The sequence below is a fragment of the Salvia hispanica genome, chromosome 2 (genome assembly GCF_023119035.1).
Source record: "Salvia hispanica cultivar TCC Black 2014 chromosome 2, UniMelb_Shisp_WGS_1.0, whole genome shotgun sequence".
In the NCBI taxonomy this organism is placed as follows: Eukaryota; Viridiplantae; Streptophyta; class Magnoliopsida; order Lamiales; family Lamiaceae; genus Salvia; species Salvia hispanica.
In genome coordinates, this window is record NC_062966.1 from 37,449,213 (window position 1) to 37,471,568 (window position 22,356).

At 36.3% G+C, this 22,356-nt stretch overlaps 4 protein-coding genes and 1 pseudogene across 15 annotated transcripts; 2 read left to right on the forward strand and 3 right to left on the reverse strand.

Annotated features, from left to right (window-relative positions):
• Positions 1-223: 223 nt before the first annotated feature.
• LOC125204336 (nuclear poly(A) polymerase 4-like) lies at positions 224-6,509 on the reverse strand. 10 transcript variants are annotated; one of them, XR_007173537.1, is made up of 13 exons: positions 5,886-6,509; positions 5,716-5,793; positions 4,400-4,507; positions 3,789-3,851; positions 3,549-3,710; positions 2,984-3,097; positions 2,810-2,872; positions 2,382-2,711; positions 2,115-2,279; positions 1,147-2,013; positions 892-991; positions 682-810; positions 224-387 (listed from the first exon to the last, which is right to left on the reverse strand). XR_007173537.1 is itself a non-coding variant. In XM_048102966.1 (13 exons), the coding sequence occupies exons 1-13, from the start codon at positions 6,036-6,038 to the stop codon at positions 800-802; spliced, it is 2,097 nt and encodes a 698-aa protein (XP_047958923.1). In that variant the 5' UTR covers positions 6,039-6,509; the 3' UTR covers positions 224-799. The 10 variants fall into 10 exon arrangements, 7 of the variants coding, with proteins under 7 accessions (XP_047958923.1, XP_047958921.1, XP_047958918.1 ...); XR_007173539.1 differs by having other exon boundaries at positions 682-804; positions 915-991; positions 5,886-6,508; XR_007173538.1 differs by having other exon boundaries at positions 915-991; positions 5,886-6,508.
• Positions 6,510-7,062: 553 nt separating this feature from the next.
• On the reverse strand, positions 7,063-8,512 carry LOC125206926. The gene is made up of 3 exons (XM_048106140.1): positions 8,209-8,512; positions 7,538-7,658; positions 7,063-7,381 (listed from the first exon to the last, which is right to left on the reverse strand). Exons 1-3 carry the CDS (start codon positions 8,510-8,512, stop codon positions 7,063-7,065), a joined length of 744 nt encoding a protein of 247 aa, XP_047962097.1.
• A 1,710-nt stretch (positions 8,513-10,222) lies between these two features.
• On the reverse strand, positions 10,223-11,429 carry LOC125206927 (annotated as a pseudogene).
• A 933-nt stretch (positions 11,430-12,362) lies between these two features.
• LOC125204823 (protein IQ-domain 26-like) lies at positions 12,363-14,973 on the forward strand. Of its 2 annotated transcripts, none has more exons than XM_048103561.1 (4): positions 12,363-12,556; positions 13,099-13,493; positions 13,889-14,095; positions 14,168-14,973. In XM_048103561.1, the coding sequence occupies exons 2-4, from the start codon at positions 13,113-13,115 to the stop codon at positions 14,756-14,758; spliced, it is 1,179 nt and encodes a 392-aa protein (XP_047959518.1). In that variant the 5' UTR covers positions 12,363-12,556; positions 13,099-13,112; the 3' UTR covers positions 14,759-14,973. The 2 variants fall into 2 exon arrangements, with proteins under 2 accessions (XP_047959518.1, XP_047959519.1); XM_048103562.1 differs by having other exon boundaries at positions 14,189-14,973.
• A 4,779-nt stretch (positions 14,974-19,752) lies between these two features.
• On the forward strand, positions 19,753-22,341 carry LOC125207341. 2 transcript variants are annotated; one of them, XM_048106637.1, is made up of 3 exons: positions 19,753-19,893; positions 20,070-21,979; positions 22,071-22,341. In XM_048106637.1, the coding sequence occupies exons 1-3, from the start codon at positions 19,821-19,823 to the stop codon at positions 22,158-22,160; spliced, it is 2,073 nt and encodes a 690-aa protein (XP_047962594.1). In that variant the 5' UTR covers positions 19,753-19,820; the 3' UTR covers positions 22,161-22,341. The 2 variants fall into 2 exon arrangements, with proteins under 2 accessions (XP_047962594.1, XP_047962593.1); XM_048106636.1 differs by having other exon boundaries at positions 20,070-22,341.
• Positions 22,342-22,356: the final 15 nt, after the last annotated feature.

The following is a 22,356-nucleotide window of genomic DNA, read 5'->3' on the forward strand; positions in this document are numbered from 1 at the left end:
GGAAAGACCTAGTGGGAAGTCCTAGTGCAATGGAAAGTCCTAGTGAAATGGGAAGGGCTAGTGCTGACGTGACAGACAATTTTTGTGGAAAGGGCTAGTGGAGGTCCTAGTGGGAGGGGCGCCACCGGAGACACCCTAAGAACAATTTTGGGTTTATAACAATACTCCTATTTCACTAAAAGAATTACACTGAAACTGAAACAAATGACATAAATAACAAGAATTGATGGGTAAAATGATGTGTGTAGAAGATAAAGAAACATGTCTTCATATGTTAGCGATATACAGATTCAAGTCTAGAAGATTTTGATTACAAGAAAACAGAGGCGAAATCCTCATCGACTAGCAATGAAATGCTCCACCCGACTACCCTTGTAAAAAAATCCCCTAGACAATACAAACAAACGCTCTCATTAACGGTATCATTATACATCACAACCTTCAACAACCACGCAATACAAAGCTTCGCATAGTTAACGAAATCAGTATAGGATTATATCTCTTTCGGGACGAGAAACGGCATTACTTTTGCACCATGGAACCCTTAGTCCGAAAACTATACACAGAATGTAAAAATGTCTACAGGGTTTCCTTGAATTGACGCTACTCGGTTTTTCCTCTCAAGATTTCACCCTGGAAGATTAAGAAACATATGAAAGCCAGCATGAATACGGTACTTACCCGAGTTGCTGGCTTTCAGTCATGTAACACGCGTCCAGGTAGGTACATATCTTCTTCATTGGTGGTGAAGTGAGACTTTCTTCCTATCTTCGTCACATTCAGGCAGATGAAGTGAGACTCAGCCTGTTGCTGCATTAAAAGACAAAAGTAACCAAGACAAAGAAGCATAAAGACAGTATTGTATAGTGCTAATAAAAAAAGTACATGTACTTTTCAAATTGTGATAAACATGCCTCACAACGTTCTTCTCAACAGGTTCGGACCCAACTCCCTCTCCAGATTTGAGAACCATTGCAAGCGCTTCGTTAGGCTTCATGAAAACAAAGCAAACAAGATCATCAATTCTGTTAAACAAATAATACAAAAAAATAACAATAATTTAATAGTCGGGCAAGAATTCCACAAAATGGTACTCAAAGAATAGTAGTAAAACATATATGGGACAAAGAAACTTATATCCAAAACCTCTAACTTCTCCAGTAGTCCATCCCCAAGAATAGAAGCACCATTCTCACATCCATTATCCATAAGCAGCTGCGCATTATCTTCGCTCGATCTATCCACCGAATATTTACTAGAGCCAGAACTTGGGATGTAGCTAGCATCAGAAAATTCTGTACAATGCATCCCCTGGTTTGACTGCATCTGTATTGGGTTTGGATTCATCTCTTTATCACAATCATCAAACTGCAAGTCATTTCCATTAGATCTGGTTTGCACATCCTCTGTAACAACAGGAACTACTTCTTTGGCAATTTCATTCACAAGGAGAGATTCTACCATCACCGATGGCTTCTCCTTTGTTGTTTCGAACAGTGGAGAGCAACTGCCACTCAATGAATCTCTCGAACAAATAAATTCCGGCGAGACTGAAACCTGCCTCTGAGGACTAATGGAGGGTCTTTTCTCAGGACTTCCGTCCACCTCTGATCCATCACAGCCCTTCTTTCGTTTTGGGATCCTCTCAGCAGATTCTGGTCTGCAGCCCTCGTTACCTTCACTAGAATTCTTTTCAACTTGTTGCTGACTCAATGATCTCGTATGTCGACTTCGTTTGTAGCCCTCTGGAAACACATAAGAAGGAATTTGCTTTCTACGAACATGAGAAACATATATATCCATCCCAGGCTTCCAGTACCCGTATGAGTTTATTTGATGTCTAAATTCATCAACAGTCTTACGGATGTCAAACTGTTGGCCTTCCTGAATAACCTCCCCTTGCTTCCTTTGTAAGCCCATGAAAAAGACACAATGAGCACACTGCTTTGAGGAATCAACATAATCATGCGGGTAAGGATGACACTGTAACTTCCCAGTCGTATCCCGCTCTATCTGCACGCGTCCAATGAAAACCAAAAATAGGAGAAGAAAACCTTGATAAAAGTAACCACAACGTTAAAGCTTCTAGGAAACCAAAACAAGAGAGACATTACCATCAAAGTTAGCTGTCTCAGACGGGATTCAACCCAGCCTCTCCAAGAACGCAAGTCATCAAGATCAGAAGCAATGATGTCGACCTGTAGATAATTTTTATAGCTCTCAAAGAATAAATAATGTTCAAATAAAGCATTCCACTGCAGCTTATTCAGCTCAATATCCTGTAGATACAAATCAAAGTCAAATGATTACAATGCAGAAGTTGTAAAAGACCACTATGACACTGCAAAGTATCAATATCAAAAAGTTGAACAATATCCTACCTCACAGATCTCTTTGGCAAACTGAAACTGTTCTGCCATAACCCGAAGAGTACTGGATGAAACATTGTAACTGGAGTTCATGCATGGGTAGGCAGGGGTTATGATTGGCATGAGATGATTTCGATCCCAAGGATTCTTACGAGGATCCCACACAGAAAACCCAAGTTCATTATCCTCAATTTCACTAAGCATCACAGGATTTGGCCAGCGCCACAACGTATACACTCTGAAGAAACGAGAAACAAGCATGCTAGGATTTGCTTTTGGATAAAATTGGCATAACCGAGCAACGAGAATTGCCCAGTTCACACCACCAAGAAAACCCATCACCTGCCATGGAAAGGGATGTATTGCATATGTAAACAGATTAACCAACTCTTTCACAGAGATTGTACAGCATTAGGTATTTTACAGAAAACACAACTTACATTTGAATAAACACCACGTCTCTTAGCCCAGAACTTTAGGCATTTCAGAGTGATCCGGAAGTTCTGAGATTACATGGTAATAAGATATCAGAATAAGCAGCAGACAAGGAAAGAGAAACTCATAAAAACAAGAACAATGGGTAGACCACATTCATGTTTTACTTATATAGGTACCTTGACATTTGGAACAAGTTTGAGAATTTGATCAGCTACCCGGCATCCATTAAGACTACGAACAGTTGGTTCGTCTATGTCATACAGCACAGAGATGTTTGAGATGTCCAAATCCTGCATACAATCGTATTAAACTAACATCAATAATGTAAAATTGTAAGAACAAGCCTATTCACTCAAAAGCTGGGTAAAACTACTATGCCCGTGTGATGAGCATGCAACACTAGCTGAATGCAGAATTCTTTGGCTCATTTAGCAATTCAACTTACGATAGCAAATATGAACTATAAAAGAAATCAGAATAAATAAACTAATGCAGGTAAGCATTGGTCGCATGCAGAGAAAAGTAACTGAGATTTTTTCTATTTTTGGACACACTAGCATAGTAAAAACCGCATAAGAGTATCAACAAAACTTTTCAAACTGAACCACTCGTCTTGCTGATCTAATAAGTCAGGTATCGGACATTAGGAAGTAAAATGAATCATATGTGGAACAACTGTAGCAGCAAAAGCATGCACAGGGAAGAATTTTGCAACTATTTTGAAAAAAAAAAAAAACTCACATCTGGAATGACCAAGAGTGAAATACTTGCATACAAAAGATCAATTGATATTCCATCAAGCTTGAATTTCATAACAGGGACATGAGCATCGGGTACTGGATGAAGTTCAGAAACTTCTTCCATCTTAGCCAAAATGTCATGAAGTACAAAAAAGAAGTCTTCCTGTACGCAAAATATTCTGATGAGCAAATACAATAATATAAACACCAGGTCCAGAATAGGAAAATCTTCACATTGTACCTCCCGGTTAACATAGGATGGTCCAATACACAAAGTATCAATGTCTGCACCAGGGCCATGGACCTGGTAAAAGAAACCAAAATTAATTTAGCAGAGAAACTACATGCCACAAGATTTGCATTGAAAATACTCAAGTGAAAGATCTATTTACAAAATAATTGAAGGGAAAATAAGAAATAGCACTAACAAGATCTACATTATAGAATATCTAGATTCTCAAAATGCTAAAATATGCATGATAAAAAAATTGATAAATCATTACATACGCAGCAACTGTACATGCATCAGACATGGCCAGTATAATTTTACTTAAGATCTTGGTAGTGCTTTATTCCAACCCCAGATTGGACTCTATGATGTATCAATATTCAATCCTCTAATAGCTACGATTGAGGTATTATAACCTTCCAAACCATGTACAACATTTATAAAGCCCCTCGAGCAAGCTGCACCATTTTTCAAAATCATTTTCAAAAATTACAATTTCTTCAATACTTCCCTTCAAAAGATACATAAGGAGATACTTTCTGAAAATACTCCAGCTTTAACTGAAAAGCAAATAAAATGCTGTAAATGATGGAAAAATCCAATTATGTATATAAGCTCCTTACACCAAGTCTATAAGAACCAAAAGTAAAAATAACAGCATTGGCATCTTCAACCATTTGATCGGTGTATCCCCTCAACCGAGTAAGCTCTTTCACCCAATCTTTCACAATCTACAATAGAAAATTAAGAATACAATTAAGTTAAAATTGGAATGAAGAACACTACCGATTACATGCATCAACTCACTTACTACTCCATCTGTCCCATAAATTTTGTCACACTTTGACGGGCATTGGTTTTAAGAAATGTAATGGAAAGTGAGTTGAAAAGGTTAGTGGACGTGGGTCCTACTTTTATAAATTAGTTTATTTAATTAAATGTGAGTGAGAATGAGTTAGTGGAATATGGGGTCCACTACCAAAAATGGTGAAAAGTGAAATGTGACAAATTTTGTGGAATGGACGAAAATTGAAAAATGTGAAAAACTCTCTGGGATGGAGGGAGTAACTTACAAGCAACACTACTATCGAATAGCACAAAAAATGTACTATAGATAGAACAAAACATAGAAATGATCATATGAATCTGCACATCTCGCTTAAAAACTAGAAACTAAAGTAATAAGCTATTCAACATCTGACATTCAGCTGAGAGCTTTAATCAACTTATTTCTTTTCCTTCTACGGATGATCAATTGCAAGGACCATTATTGCACCATATGGGAGGCACAGCAGATTGGGAATTCACTAGATTCATTTTAGTTATTTATCGGAGTATGAAATCCATCTATTTTTGTCGACAAGCTGAGCACACGCACCTCTACTTCCGTCCATTGGCAAAGCTGAACCATTAACTGATATGTACATAGTTTAGTCTACTTTAGATGACAAGCAACCTTCTAGCCAGTGGTCAGGAAACAAACAAAGAGAAATGGCCACTACAGTTTGCGACTAATAAGGCTAATATCCCAAACCATACAAGCGAAATTACACCACAAGTTCAAGTTTACTAAGGTCTACCTCTACAGAGCAAGTCCAGTAGCTTGAAGCCTTCAAAACACAACTCAAAAAGCTAGTCGAGAACATTAATCAAACTATCACTGAGGACATCTACCTCAACAGAGCAACTGTTTATGCATCGACCAGAATCATCAAACAAGTACATCAGTACAGTCAATACTGAAACCTTCCTTACATACAATTCAGAGATATAAACAACCAATACACTCCAAATTCCATTCAACTACATTTACTGTAATTAGCAATGTTACAGTATATAAGTAAATTTAATACTATCACATACTTCTATGGAAAATAATCCAGAGCAAGTTAGATTATTTGAAACCTGCATTAATAGTAGCATTTATTTACATCATTACCTGCTTAAGTAGCGCAAGAACTGCTTCCCTTTTGGCAGATTCTTCCGCACTCTCGTAAAGCCCCGACTCAACCAAAAACTAAATCAAACAGAAACAAAGCCCCATTTCATGAGAATCCCACAAAACTGTCAGCAACCACGGCAAACTTAAGTCAGATAAATGCAACGAACCTTCTCCAACTCCTTGTTCCTCTGAATATCGGCATCAATCGGCCCAGCTAGCGACAGGGGCTTGGTCACTCCCCACTGCTTTGGCGGCTGCTTTTTCTCTGCCGTCGGAGGCGACAGAGAAGGCAATGAGCTCAAACTATCCGATCCAACCATATCTCTATCCCCCAGAACCCTAAACCTAATCCAAAATTAGCTAATCTCAGCCCAGAATCACGCAACGCCCACAATCAAAACCCTAACCGCCGATCCAAAGCCTTAAACCCAAAAAAACACCCGGAACTTTGCCTCGTACAACCAGTATCGTCAATTCAAGCTCAGATCGCAGTGTTCCGAATGCTCCTCGGTCAAAATTGAAACCAAAATTCCATAAATGACCAATACCAAAACCGAACAAAATCCCTAGAAATCCAAGCAAAATTCCGAAAAATCGAGAAAATAAAAGTGATAGATCTATTAAATAAGCCGTGGAGCTCCCATATTCCGACGCGGAGAGCGAAATCTCGAGGCGACCTGGGGTCTTGAAGAGCGAGCTGAACGGGTTCCGCCGGATGGAAGTAACAGCGGCGATTTAGATATTTCTTTTTTCTTTTTTTCTTTTTTGGGCGGTGCGATTTTATTTTTCTTTTTCGGATTAGATTTTTTTGTCACGAGTTCTAGAACAAGGGTAGAATAGGGAATTCGCTGCGTCGGAGTGGATAGTGGCCACGTTGGAATCCGGATAGTTGAAGGGTACTTTGGGTATTTACTATCCCGTTAGATTGTGGATGCGTCGAAGCGATATTAAATGAGTCACGATGTACGGATGTAGTAATCATAAATCTTGAGTCATTATTTAAGATTGAATTTACTGAAATTATTCTTGAAAGTAAATTTATGGAATATTAATGTTAAATGAATTTATCATATCGAATTCCACTTCATATATTAAGGTCAATTTCTTGTGAAATTCCAGTTTCGTTTTACTTTTAGGACGCGGGTGGTTGACTAACAAATATTATCACAAACCCATAGATAATGGGTTTTCATAGTGGGCTGTTTGAGTTAACTAATGTTTGGTTGAGCCCATTTATGTTGATTGGGCTGTTCTGTGTTGTTTAGTTGAATCAGGGTAATTAGAAAACAAAGAATTGTGTATCTAAATTACCCTTCTCAACGTGAATAAGGAGAATGACGGCTTTCAAACGAAATTGGGTGAAGAATTAGGCGCTAACTTGCTGCTGATTCCCGCCAAAGCTCTCCAAATTCCACTGAGCTTTAGCATGTACTTCAAGATGCCATCCTGTGCTCGGGCCATCTTCTTCCGACGCGCCTGGTCCGTAGTCAAGGATACAGCCTTATGCTTCTCTGCAAGCTTCGGTCTTTCCTTCATCCTCTTCAGCCTCACACGATCCTTCCACATTCTCTTCTCCAAATCCTCTGCATCAATCTCTTCATCACTCACATCTTTCTCCTCTATCAATCCCTGACCTCTTATCTCATCAATTTCAATATCCGAACTGTTGCAAAAAGCATCACAATCAACTAATCAAGACACATGATTTAAACCCTACATGATTGCTCAATATAAGAAAGCATCACAATCAACAATTACAAGATTCTATGCTTATTTCCTAATCAAGTAAAAATAACTCTACTCTGGGATGATGCCATACACAAACCCACGAGCCTTGCAGACATCCATGAGCTTTAGCATGTACTTCAAGATGCCATCCTGTGCTCGGGGGTCTTTCCTTGATCCTCTTCTGTCCTTTTTTCTAGCGGGGGTCTTCCATCCTGAAAATAGAAAGTCGGGAACTTAATAACGAAGGGGCAATGCGATGCATTCAAGGGCAGTATCATTGCTCAACAACCAAATAAACATAGGTATATCAGCATCAAACAAGCATGAAACCGAATTTCGTTAGAATGCTTAGTGGCTGCCTTAAATCAATTATTCAATCCTAATCTCCAACCATGTGCTTATGCCCAAACAGCAGAATGCAGAAACTATACATGCGGGAAGAATTTTAATCAAAACAATCCCAATTTGCAGCAATCAAGACACGAGGAAACGTCTACACCACACATATCACGAGTATACAGTACTGCCCCATCCTACGGGGAGCAATTTCCTCCAATCGTTCCTAATTTCCACAAAGCCGCAATGACAACAACATCACAACCCCCAATTTGAGTGTTCAAACACTGCAAGTCGGACTTGCACAATGTAATCTATACACTCAGTCGAAAAATTGTTCAATTTTAGTCCAATTTCATACATCAACAACAGAATCCGACTCATACAAACCGGATTATACCAAGAAAATCAATATTTTCGACATACCCGGATGATTGTAGAGCGAATACACCGGAATTGAAAAGAGGCGGTAACCGGAATACAGTTTCGGCCGACGGCGGTAACAACGGAACCGTTGCAATTTCAGAGGGTAATTTGGTATAATTGCACTGCAGAGCTCCGTTATCGGCCGATTCGGGAAAACAATACCACTCCCACCGCTGATTCGATTAGCATACGAGCACTGATAGTAGTATGTACACGCTTGAAACCCGGTTGGATTAACACGGGTCGGCCGATTGGGGGGAGCGCTACCAAACGGGAGAATAGGCCGATGGGAGAGGTGTTTCATGGCTAATGAGGGCTACCACCCGCGCCCTTAGTTAAACACACTTTCAAATTCCTTGAATATGAAAAAAAAGTTAAGAAACTGAGTTTCACTTCAAAAAGAACAAAAGACCAAATTCTCAAATTCAGTTTGATTAAAATCGAAATTTAGATTTTTTTATCACCTTGCAAGTTTTAATTCACTTATGTGATTTTGTTACTATAATATATCTATGTGAAATTGCACTACAATATAAGCTACTCCTTATGTTCCACAATAATAGAGGCATTTCATTTTCTGCACTCGTTTTGAAAAAATGATACTACTAATAAATAGTTAAAGAAAAGAGATAGTAAAGTGAGAGAAAGAATAATGTAGATAAGAGTCTTATCTACATTATTTTCTCTTTTATTTTACTTTTTCTCCATTTTAACTATTTATAATTATTTTTTCAAAATGAGTGCCCAAAATGAAATGTCTTTATTACTATGGAACGGAGGGAAGGAGTACTTAATTATCCTGTAACAAACATTTTTATATTTACCACCAAATTTTGTCGCCATAAATTTGGTCACGAGTTTTCCCTTGGCATTTTATTTTCTTGTAGAAAGTTGGGTTGATTATTTATTATGGGCCATCACCATTAAGACCAAATTCAGAATAACAAATCCCACATCATAGTATATGGGCTTTCAATTCATTAACTGCAAGCAATCTCCATTCATCTTATTCTAAGCAAAAAGATTTTGAGGTGAGTTACACTTATATATAGGGCTGGGGAAAAATACCGAAATATCGAAATACCGGCCTTATCGTATCGAAAAAATACCGAAAATACCGAATTTTCGGTATACCGTGACTTTCGGTACGGTATGATACCTTACCGAAAGATTCCGGTAAGGTAACGGTATGAATTTTCAAATACCGCGGTATACCGCTGCATACCGAAATTCGGTATATACCGTAAATTAAGGTATATACCGTAAACTAAGGTATATACCACAAAAATATAAACACAATTATATATAAAAATATATTTTATATATTTTTAAATTATAAAATCTATCATAAAATATAAATATAATTATGAATACATTATATTTAATTTATTTTTAAAATTATAAAATATAAATAATATTCTAGAAACTTTAATTTTTTATTTTAATTGATGTTGAAAGTCAGGTATACTGTAAAAGTAAGGTATACCGAACTTCGGTACGGTATACCGAAAATGAGATACGGTATTGGTATGGAAATTCGTCATACCGAAAATAAGGTATATCGAAGTTCGGTATACCGAAAACTTTGGTAAGGTAAAGGTATGACTTTTTCGCATACCGTATTTACGGTAAGGTATACGGTATGGTGGTTTCGGTAAGGTATACCGTACCTACCCACCCCTACTTATATATAAGAAAAAAGATTTAAAGTTTAGATTTATTTTTCTAAATAAAATGAAAAAGTAAAAACGAACTACTACTACACAATCATGTTTGTTATTATACTGATTTAAGAATTACGCAACTGTTTCAGCAGAGTATAATAAATCATCATAGCTGAACATAAATCCTAAAATCGAGTGTTTATAAATACATTAACTAATACAAAGCCAATTATAATTTCTGATATTTCCAATTCAAAATAAAATCCTAAGTCTAGTCACAAACTTTTTGTCACAAGTAAACTTTTTGTCACAAGTAAACATAAGTGATGAAGTCAAGCCGCGTCATGAAATTATAGGCAAAAAGAAGAGGACGTCGTGGCTGCATTGTTCGATCGTTTGTCCAATAGTAGATAGTATGTAACGGTAGCATGCGGCATATATATGGTTGTAATATAAGCAATTCATAACGTTTAGGACTAAAATAGTGCAAAGAGTTGTTTACATACATTATTTTCTAGGATGCTTTGTAGTGAATGAATAAGCTTGTCCCTATCAAACCCAGCACAACAACTTGTTCAATGAGCTCGTTATCAATCTGCAACAATAATAATCAAACTGCATCAACAAGTGTCTAATGTTAAAATCATAAGAATAGTTTGAAAAAAAAAAGTTAATTACCTTTCGTATATGTTAGGCTGCATTGAAAGCTGAATAGGGAGGAAGATTTTGTATGAACCAAGGATGTTTTCGTATGTCATGAATCGCCATCCTCGTTGTACGGTCAACCACAAGGATTCTCTTTATCAAGTCACGAGCTCCAGTAGACAAATGGTCCGGAAGATAGTACCTTCCGGCCTAAAACTTATCAAAATATAGTTAGTTCTATAAATTTTCTTTGAGTTGACCAATGGAAAAATTTAGTATACATATCTTAATTTTCTTGAAGAGAAAGGAGATGTTTGTATCATCAAAGGGAAGAGCCCCACAAAGAAGAGCATACAAAATAATATTGCAACTCCAAAAATCGACTTTAGGCCCATAAGGTTGTCCGAAAGTAATCTCCGGTGCAGCTTAGCTAGGGCTTCCACAAGATGTTCCTAGAAGATTGTCATCTTTCATAATGTTGCTTAGTCCAAAATCAGCAATCTTCACATTGCCTTTTCTATCTAAAAGCAAATTCTTCGGCTTAAGGTGGTGATAAACCACATTTGTTCTTATGGCAATACTCCACTCCCAAGATAATCTGCCAAAATTTTAATTAAGTACGTAGTTTCTCTCTCATAATAATAGATAGTGAAGTAATTAATTATCGATATGGCCATCTTTTATTTTAATTAAGCTCACCTCATATCATCCATTACTCTTTTGCCAAATTTTGCAGGATTTCTAAGAAATCAATTCCTTTTTCTTTCCTACTATCAAATTCTCTCTCCTACACCCCCCCCCCCAATTTTTTTTAACCAAATTGAAGCCCCGCATATTTACCACCAAATCAATCTTATGCTTCTCTGCTCAAATCCTAATTTTCTGCTTAATTACTTCACCTTCTCCAACCATTTATACCAAACTCAAACTCGTTTTTGAATATACGTCACACGAAAAGTAGTTTTACTCCAATCATTTACACCAAATTCAAAATTTACACTATTTTTGAGATTTTATCTCACAAAATATTTGCAGTAACACCATATTTGGTGTTATTTCACAAAAAAACACCAAAAATAGTTTGAATTTGGTGTATGGTTGGAGAAGATTTCTACACCAAAACTCATTTATGGAGTACGGTTAGAGATGGTCTCAGAAACTACGTAATCAAATTCGAATTCTAGGTATGGACAAATTTTTGGTTTAGTTAACTAAATGAATTATGAATCTATTCAGTTATAATTGAATCAACTGTAAAGAAGATACTACTATAATCCAAAATGTACTGCTTCTCCTTGAGATAAAAAATGACAACACTTTTTCTCAATAACTTATCCTTATATAAGTCCTTATTCACACAAGAGCCTACCTATGACTTATCATAATAAAAGCCTCATGCATTTAACTAATTACATGTGATTTTTCTTCTTTTATATGTTTACCTAACACCTTCTTCACTTGTTATACTCACATTTAAATATGTGTCACGCCTTATATGTCTATTCTCTGTGGACGAAAAAAGTTTAATTTTAGAAATGAATCATTACATGTTCTACATTCAAACCTTAGTGGCTAATGCCTCTCTTAAATCTTAATTACACTATATTTCTCAACAATTTGACTAATTAGCAAAACATCCACTTCCCAATAATGAATTTCTGCACTATAAAATGAAGATATTCCTCACCAAAATCAACTGGAAAAATAAAATTTAAGCTACACTAAGATCTAACTCATTTAATTTGGTAAGAGCTTTTATTGTGGAAGGACAATGTGACAGTTTCAAATAAAAAGAAGCATTCAATTTTCAAGAATCAGACACCCTTTCCTCTCCACCACCGATTTCTTCCTATTTATTTCTGCTCTTCCTCATAAAAGTTGAAAGTGATATGGTATGAGGGCACTGAGAGTTAGCACAGATTCAACCAATTATACTGATTTTTTTAATGATTTCTGTAGACTTTTCATGAAAATGGGTTAGTTTACAAGATCTACAAACACTGGCTTTGTACCATGATTCCAATTTGAATTTGAAAAAGGTATGTTTTTTTTTAATCTCTTTAAGTGATTTTTAAGGAACGTTTGAGTACTTTTGTTTTAGTTTCATATTTATCACTTTTTTCCACTGAATATTGTGGGGGGAATTATTGCAGATGCATGAAAATTAGATTCTTCAATATGATTAATCCTACTACTATCTTTCTTGTTTTTCTTTTTAGTTTGAATTTATCATGATTATTGCCATTTTAAAAATCATTTCTTTCTGTGATGCCTTTTTGTCTTGTCCTAATACACTTTCTTAGTTGATGTCAGAAGGGATCATTTTTTTTTCCAAAAAGGCAAAACCCAAAAAGCCCAAGTAAATTAGGAGTATATAATGAAATAAAAATCCAATCTTTATCATTTCTAGCACTATTTAAGTTTAAGGTTTGATGCCATTTGTAAAAATTATTTTCCCCCACACCTCTGCATTATGCTCTGCCTCATTAGTCCTCTCCTTGGTAAAAGATTCTAAGTGTCCCTCTCTTTCTTGAAAAAGCCACAATCTTTACATAAAATTCTGCCATTTTCGTACAATTAGATTGGAAAAAGAAAATGGGGAAAGCTACAAAGTGGTTCAAGGGGCTGCTTGGGAAGAAGAAAGATAAAGAGAACGTGGAAAGCAATCCAAATTGCGGCGGCGGCGATGGGAGAGAGAAGAAACGGTGGAGTTTTGCCAACTCCGGCGAGGATTCCGGCGAATTCAATCGGATTCCGGTGGATATTCCGGCGGCCGACTCGGCTTGGTTGAGATCATACACGGAGAATAGGCACGCTATGGCCGTGGCGGCGGCCACGGCAAAGGCGGCCGATGCGGCCGTCGCCGCCGCGCAGGCGGCGGCGGCGGTGGTCAGGCTGACCAATGGAGATTTGTGTACAGGTGGCAGAGAGAGATTGGCTGCTGTCAAGATTCAAACTGTGTTTAGAGGATTTTTGGTATGTGGAATTCAATTTTATTTAATTTTTAAAAAAATGTTTACTGTTTTCTTGAATTTTTTTTAATATTTCACAAAATCTTTATTTTACTATTTGTTCTGGAAACACTGTAATCAAACAGCATTTATTCGGTTGTGAATTGTGATCTTCTTGAATCATCAATGTCCAATTTTTGAAATTTGAATTTCATGTAGTTTGAATTATATTCTCACTATTGCTATTTTTGTTACAAGTTGATACTATCATTTTTTAGAATAAAAAAAATTAATGAACTTTTGGAATAATTTTTTCTCAAAAGATGTAAAGTGATGAGCTAAGAATCTACTGATTTTGGTTTCTTGCAATTGGATTTTTGGGTTGCTAATTTGGTGTGATTATTGGTATATTTTGAATAGGCCCGAAAAGCTTTACGGGCCCTAAAAGGGCTGGTGAAGTTGCAGGCCCTCGTTAGAGGCTACCTTGTGAGGAAGCGCGCAGCTGCAACACTTCATAGCATGCAAGCTCTATTTCGGGCCCAGGCCGCTGTACGGTCCCAACGGGCCCGTCGTTCGATGAGCAACGACTACCGGTACCAGCTCGAAACTCGGGCCAGAAAGCCCGTGGTAAGAAAGTCTAGGCACAAGTTTTTATTAAATATTTATTGATTTTTTTTAATTGACTAAAGATTTTTTTAGGACCGTTTTGATGAAAATCAGAGTGAGTTTCACGGCAGAAGGGTCGTCGCAACTTCTTGGGACCCTTCTGCTAACTCATTCGACGATAGTCCAAAAATTGTCGAAATTGACACTTGCGGCTCAAAATCAAGGTCTCGGAGGATGAACGGATGCATGCCCGAGTACAACGACGATCACTACTACCAAGCAATGTCGTCGCCTCTTCCCTGTCCGGTCCCGGCCCGTCTGTCCATCCCCGACTGTCGTCACACGAAAGATTTTGACTGGGGATTTGTCACGGAGGACTATAAGTTCCCAACTGCCCAAAACACCCCGAGGTTTTCGTGCTCGGGCCGGGCCCATGTCCCGGTCACGCCACCCAAGAGTGTGTGTGGGGATAGCTTCTTTAGGCCGTACTCGGACTGCCCCAACTACATGGTCAACACGCAATCGTTTAGGGCGAAGCTGAGGTCGTACAGCATCCCAAAACAAAGACCCGAATCGGGCCCGAAAAAACGCTCGTTGAACGAGATTATGGCATCAAGAAGTAGCTTCAGTGCTGTTAGAATGCAGAGGTCATGTTCTCAAGTTCAAGAAGATTTTGAAATTTAGGATATGAATATTATTATATGATATGCTAAAAATGTCTCTTTTTGTTGCATCGGAGGTTAGCTTTGTCCATAGACAACATGGATCCGAACCTAAATAGCTTTCTCTGTATGCCTTTGTTTTGTTGATAGAAGTTGGAGTACTATAAGAAAATGCTTGTGTACACAAAAATTATGTTAAGCACCTTGCTTTAATTAATGAAATAGTTCTTTTTTTTACTTCTTTATACTTAAATTAAGGTAAAATTGTATATACAGAGACGTTAAAAAAAGAAAATTGAAATTATTTGAAGTTGCTTATAAGGTACTCACAACTGCTAACAATATCTCGGTCTGAGGCCCAGACACGAATCATCCATTGCGTGGGTGTCCACTTATGCGGACTGCTGAATATACATGTCACATTGATTCAACCAATTTAGGAGTGTCATGTAATATTGATATAGTTTGAAAATACGTAGTACTCCGTATTTACTAGTAGTAATTTTTAGCTAGGAAAGTCTTATATACTACTCCCTCCGTCCCCGATTAAGAGTCACAATTTTCCATTTCGGTCCGTCCCCAATTAAAAGTCACACTTCATTTTTACCATAAATAATAAATAGATCACACATTCCACTAACTCAATTCACTCACATTTTATTATAAAACTAATATAAAAAATGGTCTCACATTCCACCAACTTTTTCAACCAACTTTTCTTTACATTTCTTAAAACTCGTGCCCGGTCAAAGTGTGACTATTAATCAGGGATGGAGGGAGTATTTTGAAATAGACATATTAGTTGTTTCCCGCCTTAGTTGTATTTACTCTATGAACTAACTATAGTTTGAATATTAAAACTTCCATGTGACTTCGTCACAGTTAACTATATAACCCATCTCATTTTTGGTATGCACATTATAACAGAGAGGAGGAGGGGGGCACAATTTTCAATTTCATGTTTTTTTACAAAATGACAGTTGCTCTTGGTAAATTAAATAAATATGAATTTATTCCATCCACAAATAGAAAAGAATATTCTTCAGTTTTTACAAATAACAATGTTTGAGATTTTGTTGCAATTATTTGTCCTATTTTACTTCAAGTTTAAGGTCAAGACAGTCAAGTTGAAAAATAAACTAGTTTGATTTAAGAATATTTTTACTGGGTTTTATTCTGATTTAAGAATCACAAATATATCAGTACTTCGAGCTGGCACCATAGATCTATAAATCTTGGATCCATTAGCAATTTTATATACTCAAACTGCAAATGATGTTCATAAATAGCCGTTTGTGAATATTTTGAATATTTATTGCACAAAATAGTACTTTATTACTTACCATAGTATTTATGCTAATTTTCAAAACAGGTTACCAAATTACTTCTTGCAAAATAGGTTACCATATTTATTGAACTCAAATTTGCAAGGCCAAAAGGCTAGATGGAGAAGAATGAAGATGATAAACTATTGGTTATAATGTACTCCCTCCGTCCTATATAATTTGGTCTATTATTCCATTTTGGTACGTCCCACATAATTTAACACACTTCACTTTTATCAGTTTTGTTAGTGGACCTCATATTCTACTCACTCATTCCTACTCACATTTTATTATAAAACTAATACTTTAAAAGTAGGACCCACATTTCACCAACTTTTTCAACTCATTTTCTATTAGATTTTTTAAAATCCGTGCCGGATCAAAGTGTCCAAAATTATGTGGGACGCAGGGAATACATTTTTAAATAATTATATTGTTCTGAAAAATGGGTAATGATTAGATGAATAGGTTTGAATATCTCTTGAAAATTGTGTGATGCTTTCATCATATGATGTAAGATAAATTCTCTCCTTTTACTTTCTTGAAGAACTGGTAAATGACATAATTGTGAGGCTGTTTTGGTACTGTGTTGCTTTGACTGCATTAATGTGTCCTTGTTTATACATCATCCTTGAGACTTCTCTCCAATCGAGTTGATAACTTCCCTTTTTGCATGTTTTGACCACCATTTTGTTCCAAAACAACGTAGCATCATTCGGTTGACAAGTTATATCTCAGAATTAAATTTGTATAGTGTTTAGTTTATAAAATTGAATCCTATAATTAAATTCTTAATATATAATCATGTGATAATTAGTGATAGTGATTCTTTCTAACTAAAATAATCTTACAACTCAATCATTAACTACATCTCCTAATTAGTTTGTCTAACAAACCGAACATCCACTAATAGTATCATATACTTTGACCTGTAACATTTTAAGTTTAACATTAATATTCATTCACTAGAAGATTATATGTTGCGTTTTTATGTGAATTAAGTTGAGAAAGAGTAAAATAGAAATAATATCATTTTTGTTTAAAAAAAAACCTCTCAAAATAAAAATGTACTATCAGAATGGAACATACGAAGTAGTATCAGATCCGTAACATAGTTTTAGGAGTATATCAGTTAGGACAGAAATGACTAATAGCTTGAAATGAACAATTAGTTTTGTCTTTACAATAAATAACAAAGGGAAAAATTATAATAATAAGGATTAGTAATCTTTTAATATCAAAATGACGTAATTTGACATGATCTTCTCTTAATCAACCCACGTTCTTAATAAAATGGGTCAAGATTTGAATTAATCCAACAAATAGAGTGATATTAATTCAAACACTAACAGCCAACAGCTGAATTTTTATATCTAATAAAGCTCTTCTTCCCATAACCATGAGTATGAAATTAGGGATTGATCTATCGCTAATGCAATCGTCATAATGTTGCAAATTCAAAATTAGGAACTAATTAATCACAATTAAAAACAGTACTATATCAAGAGATTCGAAGAATAACATTAAAAAAAACTGTAGCTTAAGATTAATATATACTGTCTAGATATCTAAGGGGATCTACTGAGTACTAGTATTTAACAAATCAATTAATTAGCACTAATCGATGTAATTAATAACTTAATACTCTCCCATTTATTAGGTTTTAAAAACTTTGAATTCTGAAATACTCCACTGTTTATTGATTTTGAATGTAACGGCTGCTTTTAATTTTTTATAATTTTTTTAAAGTCAAATGGGGCAGTAATGGCTGAGTCTTAATTAATAAATAGAATTTAAAATAATTCTCAGAGTAAAGTCCCCACAATGACCTTCTTGGAAGGTGGAAAATCAATTCGAGAAGGTGGACATTTTTGGAATTATGAATTAATTAAGAGACCTAGAAGTTGGGTTATAGATAAAGATGCGCATTAATAGAGTATTTTAGAGGGTGGGGTGAGACCTAGTAGATGGGTTTTTAATTTGTTTTAGATTTTAAATAGTTAGAATTTAATTGGGCTACTTACATGTGGGGTGCACTGTAGGTAGTGGTAAAATGCAAATTTATAGATTGTACAAACTCAAAACTTTTCAGCACAGTTTCAATACAATATCAACATAGTATAAAATTTTAAGATTTTAATGTCAACATAGTATCAACACAACATTAATTATTAACTACAATTGAAATTCTGTTGATATTTTTCTGTTGATATTTTTCTGCTGATGTTTTTTTGTGATCTATTGACATTTTTCAATAGTCAAGATCACAGTTTTGAGTTTGTACAATATTTAAAGTTTTCATTTGATCACACCGGTGCACTATCATGTGTTTACTGTTTGATGTCAAGATTAAATTATGTTATTAAAAACACTTGGTTAAAATTTAAAAGCGAATGTAATAAACTTATTTTCATTGACGAATTTTGTTTTGTACTCCATCCGTCCACGAATAAGAGTCTCGTTTTTCCATTTTTATCCGCCTACGAATAAGAGTCCCGGTTCATAATTACCATAAATGGTAAAGAAACCCCACATTCCACTAACTCATTCCACTCACATATCATTTAAAACTAATATATACAAGTGAGACCCCTATTTCACTAACTTTCTTCCATCCACTTTTTTTAACATTTCTTAAAATCCGCGCCATTTAGAAAATGAGACTCTTAATCGTGGACGGAGGGAGTATTTGTCGTTTAGAATTGAGAAATAGGAGTACAATAATTGATGTATTCGGTTCGCAAACCTCCTTAAATGGGCTGATAATGGGCTTGAAGAAGCGGAGAGTAGACCTTTGTTTTCGAATAAAGCCCATTCAACAAACTGAAACTAAAAATGAATATAAAAACAAATGTTATTCAATACCTCCAAAGATAAAAGAGAAAAAAACTGTGTAAAAAAATACTTACAAAGGATTTTTTATTGACAAAGTGCTAGTTTTGAATAGTTATTTCAATTATTAACCAAATTTATCATTATTAAATATCCAGTTTTACTTATTTGAAATGTTTACCATTAAATATTAGTCTACTTTTATTATTTTTAGATAAGCAAATCTAACATTTTTTAATTTATTACATTATAAAATCAATATTTATTTATTAACAAAATTTCATTTTTATCAAATTAATTTATTTAAATACGTGCCAAATCAAATCTAAGCTTTTGACGTAGCCGAAAGTAGTAGTGCTGACACTATTTTTATTTAAATATCGAGAAAATTGTAAAAAAAAATCATTAATTATGGTCCATCACAACTTTTAGAACCTACTGATTCTATTGGATATGATAGCCTATTCGCGGCATCGCTGTTGGGGAGTTAAACCGATGTCATCTATTATTAATAATGAAAATCACGTCGTTTAATTGAAAGACATCAATCATACTGTACGTTGACTACCAGATTTTTTCGACGTTAAATAATTGCGAACATATCCAATCTTTACGAGCGACTAGCTTTTTAAACCATTGACGAAAAACTTTAATTCAATGTTTTTTGTTTTTTGGTAATTTGATCCATAATTTTTATGGACAAGAATATAGGAATGGCATTTATTTATGAAGTTTGCAAATTTGTCCCCAAAAAAGCCGTTAGCCACGTCAGAGTTGCCAACGGTCACAAAGAAATGAATTCAAAAAACCATATTCTCAACGGTCACCTCAGTTCGTTCTTACTCAACATTTTCCCATCTTCTCCAATTTTGCCTCCATTTTTCCTTGAATAAGCAGAGCACAGGCACTGAAAATACAAGAAAGAAAATGAAGGGTTTTGAAAAAGGCATCTCTCCATCGAATTCGAATTCGAATTCGAACCGCAATCTCCCGTCTTCTGGTACATTCCTTTTTCTTGACTGTCTATTTTCCAGAAGGGTTTCATTTCCTTGATTTTTTCATGATTTCCTAAATTCTTGATTGTTTATTTCTGTCTTATTTTGTTTGGTATTCTGCAATTTGGGTATTTTTCAATTTGTATGATTAGTAGTGATAAGATTCTTGATAATTGGTTAGGATCGGTGGAGAATAATGAGAATGATTCAAATTGGGGGAAACTGAATCCGGAAATTGCAAGCAACAAAACTGGATATGGCAAACATTTCATGTCTGGAGTCCCCAGAAAGAAAGTTCTTGCCGAGATTAAGGGAATTCCAAAGGCTTCTGTTGCTCAAGCTCACGAAAACTCCAATCTTGGCTCGGAAAAGAGTCCCCCGAAAAAGGGAGTTTTCGATCAATCTGTGAAGGTTTATGACCCTTTGACGAACTACCTCTCTCCGCGGCCTCGTTTCCTGCGTTTCAATCCCAATAGGCGTCGCGAGATATTTGAGAGATTGGAGAAGGAGTTGAATACCTCTCTTGATTCTGAGGAGGCTAGTGGTGATGAGGAGGTTGTAGACTCTTCTCTTTCGCCTCCGAAAGGGAGTGGTGATGGCGATGGTGATGGTAATGGCATTGATTGTTGTGAGGTGAAAGAGGAGGGGATTGGGGAGATTGTAGCCTCGTCTCGTTCCCCCGTGAAAGAGAGTGATGTGGATCGGAGAAATGGAGGAGCGTCTGATGAAGATAATGGTAGTGTTGTTGATGGTTATGGGGGGGAGGAGGAGGAAGAGATGGAGGAGAGGAGAGGGTGTGTTAGAGGAGTGTTGAAGCTTCTTTTTACATTGATTGCTTGTTTGTTGTTAGCCTCGTACATGTTTCCGATGAACTCACCAACAGATTCAACAACTTTAAGTGGTGTTGTGATCAAGAATGAAACAGTTGTTTTTGTCAGCATGGATTTGAGTGGTAATGGTTTCTTTGAAGTGGGAGATGGAAATGGTAGCAGTGTTGAGGAGGCCGGAGTCGAGGTGGGAAGTTATTGTGAACCCGATGAGAGCACTGAGGCTCAGATTGTCGAGTATTTGGAGTGGAATGAGAATGTAGATGGCGAGGATAACAGTATTGAGGGGGTAGAAGTTAAGGAAGCAAACTATGGTGAAAACGATGAGAGTGTCGAGGCAGAAATTGCTGAATATTCAGAGTGGGATGAGAAGGAGATGTTTGAAAATGAGAATGTGGATGGTGAAGATGCACAATTTGAGGGAGTGAGGGATGCTCGATTCGAGTTTAGAGTGGATGAATCTGAGCATTTGTTAGATGTAAAAAACGATGAAAACGTAGATGGTGGCTTCTTGTTGAATATGGAAGTAGTGTCTTCTTATGCTGGTTTGGATGAGGATAGTTTGTATAAGGATGAAGTTGCAGAAACAGTGAATTTGGTTAACCTGGAAACTGTTGAAAGCGAGGATGATAGCTCCAATCCGTTGGAACCTATGTTCGAGGAGACACCAGTGGAGTCCAAAGACACAGATGAGACAGGATCAGTACAAGAAGAGTTGAGTGGTTCTATGGATGAAGCTGATGATATTGGAGATGATGAAGATGCTGAAGTTGGAATGGAGAAATCGCTGAGGAACACCGTTATTGCTGGCGTTTCAGCACTACTAGTCGTAGTTTCAACATCACTAGCCATCGTTTATCATTCGAGGCAACAATCAAAAAGAGGCACATCTTCTAAAGAAGCACCAAAGCAAAAACTTGCAGTTGAGGGAAATGCAAACCCTGTGCTGCTTCCTTCCGTCGATAGGAAAGTCGAGTTCTTGCCTAGAGCTTCGCTACCATCTCACTCAATGAGAGAAGCCCCCAGAGAACTCTCCAGACACATCCACGCCCCAACAGTCGAGCTGATTGGTGAAATTGTCGTTGGACAAGCTAGAAACTCTGAAAACAGCCGAGACAATGCTGCTACAATGTCTTGGACTCGTGGCTCACGCCCTCAAGTGGCTCCTGCGCCGTCTCAGCCATCTTCACTCGAGCTTCATCCATCGGCCAGTTCCACTTCAAGTGGAAGCTTTACTACTGAAAGCAAGACCTCAAAGAAAGAGGTACTATTTCATACTTTCCATACAATCTTTGAACCTTTTGTTATCTACTTTTTGTTATTTGCTAACTCCATATTTTGCATTTATTTACCAGAGGGGCCAAATTAAAGAAGCCATGGTTGTTCCTACTCCGGTTAGACGATCAAGCAGACTCCGAAATCGACCAGCAGTTACATCCCCATGATCCTTCATCAGTTAGCTAGGTTCTTAACTGAAACAGCACCCTCAGTTGTTTCTGCAATCTAAAACAGCACCCCCTTTTGTGAACTAATGTTGTCTTCCAATATCTTGCTGTATTCTTTAGGAACTAATCCTTTTAATCTTTAAATGAAATTAGTTACTACTACTTATGCTTAATTTCTATTTCCTACTATTCCTTC

What these genes read in the sequence shown, in the direction of transcription:
- LOC125204336 (XM_048102959.1), bottom strand. Translation starts at nt 6,038, where the DNA reads ATGGTTGGATCGGATAGTTTGAGCTCATTGCCTTCTCTGTCGCCTCCG. An exon ending in GGAACAAGGAGTTGGAGAAG is followed by an intron (nt 5,794 to 5,885) that starts GTTCGTTGCATT and finishes TGTTTGATTTAG; the next exon opens with TTTTTGGTTGAGTCGGGGCT. An exon ending in CATCCTATGTTAACCGGGAG is followed by an intron (nt 3,711 to 3,788) that starts GTACAATGTGAA and finishes TTTTGCGTACAG; the next exon opens with GAAGACTTCTTTTTTGTACT.
- LOC125206926 (XM_048106140.1), bottom strand. Translation starts at nt 8,512, where the DNA reads ATGAAACACCTCTCCCATCGGCCTATTCTCCCGTTTGGTAGCGCTCCC. An exon ending in TTCGCTCTACAATCATCCGG is followed by an intron (nt 7,659 to 8,208) that starts GTATGTCGAAAA and finishes TTCTATTTTCAG; the next exon opens with GATGGAAGACCCCCGCTAGA. An exon ending in TGCAAGGCTCGTGGGTTTGT is followed by an intron (nt 7,382 to 7,537) that starts GTATGGCATCAT and finishes TTTTTGCAACAG; the next exon opens with TTCGGATATTGAAATTGATG.
- LOC125204823 (XM_048103561.1), top strand. Translation starts at nt 13,113, where the DNA reads ATGGGGAAAGCTACAAAGTGGTTCAAGGGGCTGCTTGGGAAGAAGAAA. An exon ending in CTGTGTTTAGAGGATTTTTG is followed by an intron (nt 13,494 to 13,888) that starts GTATGTGGAATT and finishes TATTTTGAATAG; the next exon opens with GCCCGAAAAGCTTTACGGGC. An exon ending in CTCGGGCCAGAAAGCCCGTG is followed by an intron (nt 14,096 to 14,167) that starts GTAAGAAAGTCT and finishes AGATTTTTTTAG; the next exon opens with GACCGTTTTGATGAAAATCA.
- LOC125207341 (XM_048106636.1), top strand. Translation starts at nt 19,821, where the DNA reads ATGAAGGGTTTTGAAAAAGGCATCTCTCCATCGAATTCGAATTCGAAT. An exon ending in CCGCAATCTCCCGTCTTCTG is followed by an intron (nt 19,894 to 20,069) that starts GTACATTCCTTT and finishes ATAATTGGTTAG; the next exon opens with GATCGGTGGAGAATAATGAG.